Source organism: Taeniopygia guttata, chromosome 3, assembly GCF_048771995.1.
Source record: "Taeniopygia guttata chromosome 3, bTaeGut7.mat, whole genome shotgun sequence".
Taxonomy (NCBI): Eukaryota; Metazoa; Chordata; class Aves; order Passeriformes; family Estrildidae; genus Taeniopygia; species Taeniopygia guttata.
In genome coordinates, this window is record NC_133027.1 from 62,762,286 (window position 1) to 62,775,501 (window position 13,216).

Consider the following 13,216-nt stretch of genomic DNA (forward strand, 5'->3'; position numbering starts at 1 on the left):
CCAAGGAAAAAGACTGAAAAAGAGCCAGTTTCTTTTTGCACTTATTTTCTCTGGCGTGATGAAACTTCCCGGGATTACAAAGTACCTTTACAGAGGGACTTTTCAAGGGACCTTCTAAATGGCATCTATGTAGCCAACTTCATGAACCAAGTAGAAGTGGCTTTTACTAGAACACATTTATGCTAGAAAGAGGAAGCATTTTCTAAATCCAGCCAATGAGTCACTGATGAACTCCTGCACGTCAGCAATCTCTGGTTAGTTCAGGCTTTGAGGACAGCTCATGCACTCTGCTCCCTGCTGCCCAGCACAGGAACCCATTCCCTGCATGGTGATGGTGCTCGTGCCTTCAGTGTAGCTGTTGTTTGCCTGTCCCCTGGGTAGCTGCACTGTCAAGCATCACTGTAGAGACAACAGTCACAAGCCCACCTGATCCTTCCAAAAATGAGCTGCAGCACACTGCTGGCTATGCTGGGGTGGAGCAATATTATCCTTCTCTCCACTGAGCAGTGACACACTGACTGCTCCAGCATTGTCTGTACTACAAACGGGAGCAGCAAAGGGACAACTGCTGCCATGGAAACCTCACCTGGTGGCCTTTCTTAGTGGGTTTGCTCCTGCTGGAATACAGACAGTCTTGAGGCAGCACTACAAGGGGCTGATCAACCATTTGCATAGAGCTTCCACACAAGAGTGCTGATTGCCAACGTTAATGAATGCCTTCAGTGTTGCCATTCCAGTAACTATTACTCCTATCCAACCGCATTATTTTAAGCACAGGGAAGCATGCATTAAGATTTACTTAGGAGTGCAAAAACTAGATAAAATTGAAGATTTTGTTATTGAACAGGTGTAAAAAATGTATTGTTTAGATAGAAATAAACAGAGGAGAAAAAGTTTAAACTAAAACTGGACTGGATACTTAATAAATAAACCTGATAAAATTAACCTGAACCTCACTGTGATTTGGAACAGTAGCAGCTGTATGTAGACATAACTGTATATTTTCAAAGATTAATATGTTACAGGTCATGGAGTTCATCTAGCCATTTGTTAGAAACAGTAAAAAGAGAAGGAATGGAAATATTCACACATTGTATTCAAATTAAAATGTCTGTTAAAAAAAAAGTGGATGTTTTTAGAAATTTTCAACCAGTTGGTGAAGAAATCAGAAAAAGCTATTTGAAAATGCACAGTATTGCTTGTTTTCAACAAATCTGTCAAAAAAATGTGACTTTCTAGCTAGTTTTCACTTCTACAATATAGTAGATGTTGTATATATCTCCTATCCAAGTAATCAGAAGAAAATGAAAACTATACAGGGAACATACATTTACATTTATTCTTTGGATATAGATCTTTTGTTAATGAGGAAAACTAAGCACAAAAACTTGTTGGAACCTTGTGGTTTATGTGTACTCTGTCAATTTAAATGATACAGCTGTAACAACAGCATGTGTAAGACCTTAGTCCTAGCAGAATCAAGCTCAACAAGAGAGTATAATGGCTGATAATAACCATGACACCTCACGAGTTTTGTAATGGGAGATATTGCAGAAGATGGTTGCCCCTTCATAGTGGCTACTCTCAGCTATCATAGCTCAGCAGCACTTTGTGGTCTGGTTTCTCAGCGAGAGCCTCCTGCCCAGCTTGAGTCCTTCATCATAATCTGTAGTCATCAACAACCAGGTACTATGAGTTCTGGAAAAAGGGGCTGCTAGATGAGGGGCTATGTAACTTCTCAAGAGCAGCAAATTAAAGGACACAGAATAATAGTGCATGACATAAAATGCATGAAGAGCTTCCAATTCTCTTCCTCGTGACAGAAGAATCACCTCAATGCAACTCAGAGACAAGAAATTCAAATCTGATAATGGAATTATCTTTCTGAATGATACCTAATTAACCTCTGGAATGCTCTACCCTACCTTTCAGTGATACGTCATTGAACTATAGATACTCAAAAAAAGTTCTGAAGTATGAAAGTCTGGAAGCCTACTTAGTCCACTCATCTTCTCTAGGGTCCATCATGCAACTCTAGCAAATTTCTGAAATCAAGAGACTGTACAAGCAATAAGAATGCGTACATTTATGCCTAAGTTTAAAGAGTGCAAGGTATATAAGCCATCTAGACCAAAGGATCTAAGCACCTATGTTTTGACATAAGCTTTGCAAGCAAACTCCCCCTTGAAGGCTGGCTGTTTCATAATGGTCTGCTAAGCTCTCCTGAAGCATCTGACATTAGCTCTACCTGGAGCCCGGGCACATGACAACTCTCATTTACGAACAGCAGTTCCTTTCTGGTTACTTCTTGCAGCAGGAAATCCTCTCCCATATCTTCAGTGCTCTTCATATTTCCAGTGAGTGGCACAAAGGAAGGCTGAATCCTTGATTCCAGGCAAATCATAGATGAGTGGCTACTCTTTAGAAAACAGAACATGGGCATTTTCTATGCCTTTATTTCATGATCTTTTCCAGCATCACTCTCTTCCTTTTCCACCAAGAGGGATAACTTTACCCAGAGCTATTAAAATGCAGAATGTCTTCCAAACGAGGTGATGGGCTTACAGCAGCTGAGACATTTAAAACAAACAAACAAATCATTTGTGGTTGTAGTGCAGGACCAATCTTATATTTTCAGGGACAGGAGCACAATGACCCACACTAAATTTGTTCTACTTTTGGCTTCTAAAACTGATTGATATGCGACACATAACTTCCCCCCAAAACACAGGAGAGTTTGTTCTGCATCTAATCAGATTTCTTAAGATCTCAGCTACATTAATATGCTGGGCTTCTTATATTAACAGCCAGCCAGACTTAATACACCTACACCAGGCATGTACATAGTTTAAGAATTTTAAAGACTAACAAGTAAGTTCAATAAACAGTCATCATTTAGGAAATAACAGCAATCATCCCCTTTTGTTCCATTTTCTTAATACTGGATTCTTCTCCATTCATCTGAGTGGAGAGCAATACGTAGGTCAATAACAATACAAGACTGTGCTACTGGTGTGGAGTGGTTTATGCAGTCAGAAGCAGACAAGTCCTGAAAAATTGCAGCTGCAAATAATGTCACATCTAGAATGTACTCAGCATGACATGGTGCTGGCATCCTCTGGGAGGAACAAAGCTTAGCAGAAATTTGTGTTTATGTATAGGTAGCTACAATGACAGAAACTTAGCAGATTCACTGCAAAGCGCTGTCATCTCTGGAAGTCATCTATTTTGAAAAATATTTTTTCATTTTAAATATAGTAATGGTTGCTATGCTTTCTTGAGCTATATTTTAAGGAGCTGCATAAGGAAGTGAGAACATATTACCCATGCATGTCATCTGTGATTGTGCTGTTGCTTTGACTGAAACATTTGAGAATGTGGAGGTGGAGGCAAGCCAGAAAGCAACAGTCCAGAATGTCTATGTCAGACCTACAGGCTGGGGATCCATACAGTCTTCTCCTGCTGAAAGCACTTCTGCCCTCCCACCCTCCTTCTGGGTCAGGCACAAGGGATGCTAATCTTTCCCTGGCTTATTTCTGCAGCTTCTGTTTCTTCCTACTCTTTCTTCTTCAGGGCAGCTCCAGCTCCACCTCTCTTTTCCTCCTCTCATCTATCATCCACTTCTGCATCAGTCTTCCACTCTGATTTCAAAGTCTGTTTCTTTCTCCTTCTCTTAGCATTCCCCACTTTTCACGATTTCAGCTTTGAAGCTGCGTGTTTCCTTATCCACTTCTCTTTTAACCCATGATTTTAGTTTATTTCTTTTACTTGCCCCCAGGACATTTTTTTTTTTCTCTAACCATGGACTCCTGTGATCTTTATTGAACTTTTATCCCCAGTGCTCACTTCCAAAAGCATGCATGACACCCTTCCTACATACAAACCCTCAGCACAGCCTAGTAAAGCCATGTTGTGTCTCTCCTGCTCCATTGGCACCACCAACCTCAAAAATCCTTCTGGTTTCTCAATCCTGTCCTTCTTTATCAACATGACTGTCAATTCTCACCAAGCTTCACACTCTAACCCACCACCCCTCTCTACTGAATGTCAAGGTTTGTCCTAGCAGTCTGTGCCAACATCTGCTCTTTCTGATCTTCCTCTCCTTCTATGGAGAATTGCTAGTGGAAATCCTACAGCAAGCCTGATAGAATCAATCTCAAATTCACTCCAAATCCTCAGTGTACATTCCTTTCTTAAATTTGTTCAAGAAGAATTCAGCAAATTACCCCATCTAAATACTCTTTCTCAGCGAATTTAAGGAACTCTCCTAAAGTCACTTCAAGAGAAACTTTATTTTCAAATCAAAGTTTAAAAGCTCTTTAAATAGATTTATAAAAGAATGAAAGAATGAATCAAGTCCAAGCTTGGCACATGTGGAGGCAGCTCCTAGTGGATTTGGGATAGCTATAAGAGAGCACATTAAGTCTTTTGCTCCCAAACATGCAGCCCAGCATGACTACAGCAGTGGAGTCAGATTCTTAGGGTCTGTTTTTTTGGCATCCTGAAGTGCTCAAAAGTAGAGGGAAAAAGAAAACCATTTAAAATAAACGTATTTGTCTCAGTTTATTTTAGGGACATATTAGGCTCTGATATTAGTTACCATGAGGTCATTCTTGTTACAAGGAGCAACACATTTCTGGCTCTTTTCTGTTCCTTGACAACTAACTCCATACACTCATTGGCAGAATTTTCTGATAGTACTGGCAAATGCTCTCGTTTTCTTAGCACTGTCTAGATTTAACAATTCAATACAAACTGTAATCTTTTCAAGCCATGCTAAATAAAGCCAATAGGCTTTTCCCATCTTCTCCCATGGCCTCGATCCTGAAAGTCCATGTATGGTCTGCAACATGCAATGCAAGTCTGTGGATGCTCTGCCTGGGCACAATTCCTTGCGAGCTCCCTCTTACAGAGAGTGCATGAGCTAGGCATGCCTACTCATAAACTCTTTGACTGAAGCGAGAGTATGCAAAAAAATAGAAAAAACAGAAAAAGCTTTTACTCCTCAAGAAAGGATGTTTTTTAGAAAGCAAGTCTGAATCATGCTCAGGAGATATCAAGTTATTTAGCTATGTTCTTCCAATTTCAGTGATGCTATTCAGAATTGTTTGCCAGATTTCTTATTTACCAATTATACATTAAAAAGCACCTGCTATTCTTCCACTTCTTTCATACATGACAGATTCAGTCACAGACAAAATAAAACAAGCTTTCCTCTGCTTGGAGTTGAAAAAAGCATTCACAGAATCAAACCTAAACAACATCCTCCTGTATGTTCCTTTCCTGGAAAAAGTGTAACACAATACATAAAACATGTAGGATGGTAAGAAAGTTTCAGTTGAGATGGGAAGAGAATTCAAAATTCAAGAATAAAACATAGAGAACATCTGATTAGCAACTGTCTTCACTTGATTCTGAGAGTTGCATAAAAACACTTCTGCTGAGGGAAAAATGGAATAGGCAAAAGAACAAATTCTCAAGTGGCAGATCCCTAAATTCATAAAATACATAAACCACAAACTAAACCTCAGAATGGGACCCATCATCAACCCTAGGTACAAAGGAAGGAAGTTCCACCAGGCTGTATGGAACTAGGTCATTTGCAGGTATAGTCTCATTTTAATACACTGTGTTAACCTTGTGGGTGATGCCAACAAGAACAACAAATCCAAATTCAGTAATTCCAGGCCTTCTGAGTGATTAAGGTCTCTACTGCAATGTGGTCACTTGGCAACAGGAAGACAATGGATTTCAGCTGTGAAAAGAAGGAACACCCTGAATAAGAGGGATGACAAATGCCTCACTTTTAATACTTTCTGGTAGATTTTTCCAACCTGTGAATTCAATATATCATATTGATGTAATGGGACCAAGATTTGGCTTGCAGTCTCAAGCACATCTTGGATAGAGTCTTCAATAGCACCTGCAGGTTGAAGACATACAGAACTTGCAAGTGATGGCATAGTATAGCTTTTGTCTGCCTCCACTAACCTGCACAGGCCTCCTTCCATAACAGTAGAAGGAGAAATGGGTTGTATGTGCATAATTTAGCAGGATGAACTTTTAAAATTGCCTCATCTCATTTAAAGAGAAATTACAACTTAGAAGAAGGCGAAGAAGAAGAGTAGCCCTGCTTTGGAAATAATACATGTGTAGGCAAAACCAATAAACAGCAAAAGCAGAGGGAGATGCCATAGCCTGTGCCTGGGTAATTATTAATGCAGTAATTATTTAATGCAGCATCTGCTTCTCCTGCTTTACTTGTCCTAGGACTTTTTTAACCTTGTAGCTGCAGGATATAGATGCACTGTAGTAGGTAGGATCAAACTAGATGAGCATCACACTGATACCGTAACAGACTCTTAAAAGATTTTAAGACACATCTAGTTTTGTTTCACTTGTAAAGCTGGATTGTTTCAATTTAAAATTTTTATTAAATACTATTGCATGTTTCTACTTAGATGATTTTTAGAAAACAGGAGTTGCTAGAGGAGGTCAAGCCATAGGTACCTGCCAATCTGTCTCCAGGCACCATTAGAGGAAGGTCAAGAACTATCACCGTTAAGCATTACTATATATGGGTTAAGAACATAATTACTTTTTCCTGAAGGAGTAATCACATGCTTTTTTGCATGAGGCTGTCCTTATCTTACGATTACAAATATTATTCTTTTTTAAGAAGGGTATGTATGTTTATAAAAGCAAATGGCAGAATGTAGCTGTTGTCCTGGGACACAACATCCCATTGTAGGATCACTGAGTGTTGTGTGGATATGTATGAATAATAACCTGTCTTTCACTGGATCAAAGGGACAATTTGCACAGTTGAAGCAGTTGTGATAGTACTGCCTTGAGACCATGTTACTCTCACATTAGTTTTATCTCTCTTGGTTGGTGAAATTTTGGAAAATACCTTCTCAGCTGAGAGAAGGATGTTGTGAAGTAAAAAGACATAATATGAAATGGGGGTCATGAAATGCAGAGAGGATAAAGGATAGATGGCATCAAAGGAGAAATAGAAATAAAACAAAGGTTTAATGAAAAATAAATACTAGGATGACCAAAGTATACTAACTCTATCATGTAAGTCAGGTGCTTGATTAGAAACTGCCTTAAGAAAGACTTAATGTAATGTAGTATGAAAAATTATTTCTGTTTTAGTTTAATTTCTCACCAACATTTGCATTTCTTAAAACAACCTTTAGAGTGTTTGGATTGCTGACTTATTCTGTAATCAATTTTACAGAAAGAATTTATGAACCAGTAAAGAAAAAAGACAGTGCTCTATCTTTTCTGCTGCTGCTTAAACACTGATGCAGGAAATCATTTGCCTAGTCTCAATTTTATTTGATAGAACAAAACCCCCAAGCAATAAAACTAAGGTCCAAGAAAAACATTTAGCTTGAAAAAAGGTTGAAAAATGTACCCTTGGAAAAGACCACTGCTTACATGGGATTGTTCAACAAATTCCTGTTGTGTGAGGTTTGGCATATACTTTCTAAAAATATAAGCATCTGGGGAAACCAGACAAAGCCCAGGTCTTGGACCAAACGAGGCATGCAGCGTGAATCTGTTAGTGATTATATCCATAATGAAATATGTGCCCAAATTTAGCAGTACAAAACCCCCAATACAATGTGAAAACACAGCATGTACAGCCCTTACCATAAAATATAGCCAACAGCGAAGGTGCACACTGCAGCCAGTCCACAGCTCCTGCTGGGATACTGATGATGTGTTGTTCTCATCTCGATTAATACAAAAGGCAAAACTGTTGTGTGCTGGGAAAAAAAAAAAAAAAAAAAAAGTGGAAAAGCAGGTGATACAAATGGTTCTTTATATTTTCATTTCAATTCTACAATAAGAAACTTAAATCACAGGCACCTGAAGACAATTCTTGATGGTTAGAAAGACAAAGTAAAGTAACAATAAAATTGATCAATAACCCAACCAGTATCATCTCTATAATGTCCAACTGTTAAGGAGAAGCAGAGGAAAACTGAGTAATGAGAATGTGCTTTTGTTCAGGATACAAGGCAGATACTCAGTGAGTAAAAAGGAAATGTGTCATGAAGGGACATAGGTCCCAGCCCCAGTCTGGCCCTGCAGTTACTCTGTGATCTCTGCCATGTCGGTTCAGTTATTTTGACCATTCTAGTTGGAAGGGAATGCATCTGGTTTTCAGAGACTAAGTATAAACAATGCCAAGTGAATGAATATAAATTGAGGTATTTAAGGCTTCTGAGAATAAGGTTTAAATGTATCTCAATGTGGGGACTTGAAAACAGGGGACATATTTTCAAATGATAGCATCAATACCTCCATCTGCAAGACAGAAGCAATTATATTCAGAAAGGTGTTGTGAATCTTAATTTTTTAGTTGCACAAAATAGTTTTAGATTCCCAAATGAATCATATGAAAGCCAAAGCTGTAAAAACCATTTTCAGCCACTTGTCTTTATTTAGCTGTTAAACTCCTTATTTTCCCATACATATTTCCTACACTGCCCCTTCTGAGAAGGCCTGTTCATCCAATTAATGTCAGCAGCATGAAAAACTGCATCCAGCCTGCCCCAAAACTCAATGTCTACATTTCAGAGTGCTAGAAGGCATGAAAATATACATAAGCAAAGAACAAATGTGCCAGGAAATAAACCCCATAATTTCTGAATATACAGCTCACTTAAGACCAGCATTAGTGGTGACTCTAGAAACATACACTGCCTTGCCTCCACGGTGCCAATTTTTTCCTGGCATCTAAAGGAAATTACTTCAACTGAGAGCTTAGCTCTAGGGCTTGGTAAGACTGACTGTGAACTCTTCTGCCCTCTCCACAAGAAGGCCTGGAGGTGTAAGGATTTCAAGGGCAGCCTAAGTCCTAATGCAGGTTCAGCCATTCCCCACGTACTTTATCACCAACTGGAAAGGAAAGTTATGGCATACACTGGCCACATTCTGCCATCATGTAGTTCTGGAGATGCTGGAGGTTTGGATTCCTAAGTTTGCAATAATTACAATGTAAACCCACACTGATGTTCACCTGCATGCAGATAGGAGAGGCATGGAGTAGAAATACCTTTGTGTGGATTACAGGTTCAACTGAGAAGAAACACAGTGGGGTTTAAGCCTCTAAAAACTGCAAAGAAGAATGGTTTGAATGGAAAATTTTAAGATAATGGAAATGCTCCTGCTGAGAGATGTAACATAATTGAATTGGATATCTGCTCTGATTTTCAAGGCATTGGTAATTAATGACTAGCATTTGGAGAATGTCAGGTGGATAATACAGCAGTTAGGGGAGCTTTCAATTTCTTTATCTTTTAACAACTTGTTCCACCCTCATCCCTTTAAACAGTACAAATCAGCATCAAGGGAATGCAGAGATATTTTACAGCAGTGTGGTCTGCTATAAAGGTGCCCACCATTAGATTAGAGGTCTATGAGCTACAGAGGACTTTCAGAATCCATGATCAGGGACTGACGCCAAAGCAAGCCCTGAAGATTCAGCTGCACATCTTGTGTCTGCATGGAAAAGGTCTCCAGGAAGAGAGAGATCAGTGCCTCATTCTGCAGAGCCCCCAAAGCATCTGCAGCTGTGCAGATGTCTCCTGCCCTGCCCCCATAACTCATTCAGAGAAAAAAAAAACAGAAGAAAACAACAGCTATTAGTACCAAACTCCATCCTTGATACTCCTTGTACAATGTATTCTTGTAATCCTGTCACTTGGTTTTAACTCTACACTCTATGGATGATTGTTACAGAGCTTGTGAGCTCGGTTTCCTCATGTATATGTTTACTGCTTTCAATACTGCTTGTTGATGAGTTCCTCATTGATGATAACAACTCAACAGCTTGCCAATTAAAAAGTAGTTAAAATAATTTCAGCAATCAAGCCTTAATCTTGAACACTCTTCTCCTTTCCCTCCTCCCAATTCTTGTGATTATTGTTTATTGTTTTCCTAAATTCTCACTTCTGCTCTCTTCTTAAGGTAAGGGTGGAGGGAAAAGCAGATAATGAGCCGTGCCACTAAAAATTTTGTGTACAAAATCCTGTTATGAGTACAGTGGAATTAGAAGTCTAAGGAGAAAATCAGAGATATGTAACTTTAATCTCAGTCTGTTAGAGTGAATGTCAATGCTACATGCAAGCACTGCAGTATTACAAATTTGGAGTATGAACTTTGGTTTAAAATGCTTTTGTGAAAGTGCCACTCTAAAAAGCTGCTTCAGATCCTTTACCAAACCACAACCAAGATAAAATTTCCTTTCTCTACATTTCAGCTCCTCCAAAAAACTTGATTTAAAAACCATGAAATTCTATAGTCTGGCATACCTTCTATCTAAGAGTGTCAATTAAAACTCTAGACTGAAGCATAGTGGAGATGATCAGGGGTCAAATGTGCTTGCAGTGGGATCTATCAGGGCTGGGTATTCTGCAGGGGGCCTAAGATTTCATATCCTCTAATGTTTTTGCTGCCTGATTTCTGAATAAACAGGCCAGTGGGAATCTGAGGCTTAGAGAGAAAATAGCATTGATATTTCCCTGACCTGCCTAAAGATCACGCTGTGCCGATCAAACATACCCGACTGGTACCTCTGGGAGTGATCCCTTTTACTTACTGGCACACAAGGGGACAAAACCACATTTCTCACCTTGTTTGCCAAAGTATCTCCTGGGGCTTGCTTACTTCAGAGAAGACTGAGGAATGAAGAAGTTCAAACAACAAGGAGGTTTAAACAGTAAGGATGATTAGCTACTCTAACAGCTTTCCAGCAGTTGCCATTTTGCACCATTAAGTTTTCAAGAAAAACTTAAGAAAAAAAAATTAGAGTATAGTGACTAGTATAATATTATAATAGTAGTAAACTATGCTTGTACTACTAATTAATGCTATATTGATAAGACACTTTTAATATGGACTGAGTAGTTACAAGCAAAACTGTATTTTTATCTGGACATCCTATTCTTCTCCACTGAGACCGGCTGCCCCTGTGAGATGCCTGTATGACTGTGCTGACACAAGAGATTTGTGCTGAGCACTGTTGTGGCCACACCAGAGAGCACCATTTCCACTGTCCCAGGAAGGCAACCCCTTCTTCACATGTTCCTGCAGGCTCAGGGTAGTCCCCAGGCCCCAGCTTGGCCCAGGCAGCAGTGGGAGAGATATCAAAACCTGAATCATTAGTAGTAGCACTTAGACTGAGCTTTTTCAGGGCTCAGTAACTGCATCTACTTGCAACAAAATTCATCTTGTCAGCTTCTCCACCTGTGACTGTGGTGCTATCTGCAAGGTTTCCTTGCAGCCACAAATCATTTTTTTCTCTGGAGTGCCAAGACAGCAGCCCTCAGACCCATTACTTACTCTTCTCTGAACTATTCATCTGCCAAGACCACTTTGTGGGCTGAAGAGTTGACCATAAGCCCCCTTTCCCCAGCCACATCACTGTCCTGCTCAGACCCCTCACTACCTGCCCCTGCTGCTGGAAAGGCAGCTTTGATAAATCTTTTTGCTAGGAAGTGCTGGTCTTAGCAGAGTAAAAAGCTGCAACTTCCTCTTATTCTGTGTCTGTCCAAGGACCCATCACCTACAAGTGGCGAAGAAATGTGTTTTGCCAAATCTCCAACTGCTAGAAAACAGAGAAATCAGCATAATGCACAGAGCCTGGATGAAATATGCAGGAAGGTTATCATATGGAGAATCTGATCCACAAGACACTCTGGAGACTAACTCCAAAGAAGCAACCTCTGAGTGAAGCTGAATTAGCCCACACTATAAAGAAAGCCATTCTGGGATCATGCAGGTGGAATAATTCCTAGAGCCACTGTCACAGCTTCCTGAGAGAAACTCTGCTCATTAATAACTCTTTAAAAGATATTATAAAAATATGTACCACCCCCCCACATGGGGGGTGCCTAATGACATTGGAGACCAGAAAAATCACATTACAAATATGCACCACAGCTGTAGTGCTGGCTTGAAGCTGAGCTTTGATGGAGGACTGTGCTTCCTTGTTGTAGGTGTGTTCTACAATAGTTACTTGGAAAAAAATATTTTATGCAAATTAGGTACATTAACAATGTGTTCTGTAACAGTCTTTAGGCAATTAAGGGCTCATTCTTGAAAGCCTGATTATATATTTTATCTTCCAAACAGTAAGTGCTGCCTTTTTTAACACTGGTTTCGACAGTACCTTACTTGGCCTTTTCTCTCTCCCTTAACTGTGTTTTAAATGGAATCTTAAAACTTTTCAAAAGGTGCTAAATTAACTGCTTTATGTATTGTATCATCAGCATAAACATGGTAGTGATGCCATCCCAAGTCATCTTCCTGATCTGGAGTGACTGTCTGGAACTACCTTTATGGCAAGGAGCTCAGTCTACAGAGGCATCTCAGATGCCCAGGTAGCTCACAGTTCTGTAGGAATGGTTAAACTGAAGATCACAAAAATTGTGATTATAATTCACTTCAACCAACAGAGGATGACTCATTACTCGATTTGATCAGACTGAAAACTACAAGCTATAGGACATTTTAGCTCAGTGGAAATAATGTGCACCTCTGAGGCCTGCATCATGACATTCAGCCCATGTTCTTAAGAGCAAAACTCCAGTGACAAGAAAGGAGGCCTTGCAGTTTTGATGTCCACCAACATTTTAACTGATGGACTGGGAGCCTCCTGGGAGTGCTGGTGTGCCTACAACGAGGCTGCAGATAGGTTTTCACCCACAGAACTTGTACAGGCCAGGACCTGGAGGGCTACATCTGCCACCCAAAGCTGTATCTACATCAAAGCCTCTGTCCTGGCAAGGGCAGCTGCTAGGGAAACTACCCCGCAGCACACTACCACTGTGCCTGAGACTTAAGCTGGGGTAAATTTGGCAGTGCTCCCCTTCTTTGCACCCTTCTGTGCAAACTGCTGTGTTTTCTGGCTGCCTCTGCTTTATTTTAAAATTTGCCTATAAAATATAGTTTCCATCAGCAAGATATTACCCTTTCCCTTCTTCTTGTGAACTCACAAGATTATGATATTAAACAGCTGCTCCCCGTCAGAATGAGTGGAACAGTCTGTCTGCCACTCTTTCTTCCCTCTCAGGGGTTTGTACAGCACCTTGAGAAAAAGGTTTCACAGAAACCAACAGCAAACTGACCTACTCCTATTCCTCTAAATTTAAAGCAACCACTAGTGTGTTCATCCTGGAAACCAATACTAATA

The 13,216-nt window shown here is 39.9% G+C and overlaps 1 protein-coding gene across 4 annotated transcripts in view; it reads right to left on the bottom strand.

The window, feature by feature from the left end:
• AIG1 (androgen induced 1) overlaps positions 1–13,216 on the bottom strand; it is a 123,313-nt gene that overhangs the window by 5,638 nt on the left and 104,459 nt on the right. For all 4 annotated transcript variants that reach the window (XM_072926996.1, XM_072926995.1, XM_032747321.3 and 1 more), the window contains one exon: positions 7,666–7,781. In XM_072926996.1, the coding sequence (XP_072783097.1) occupies positions 7,666–7,781 (116 nt within the window). The remainder of the gene's footprint in view (positions 1–7,665; positions 7,782–13,216) is intronic.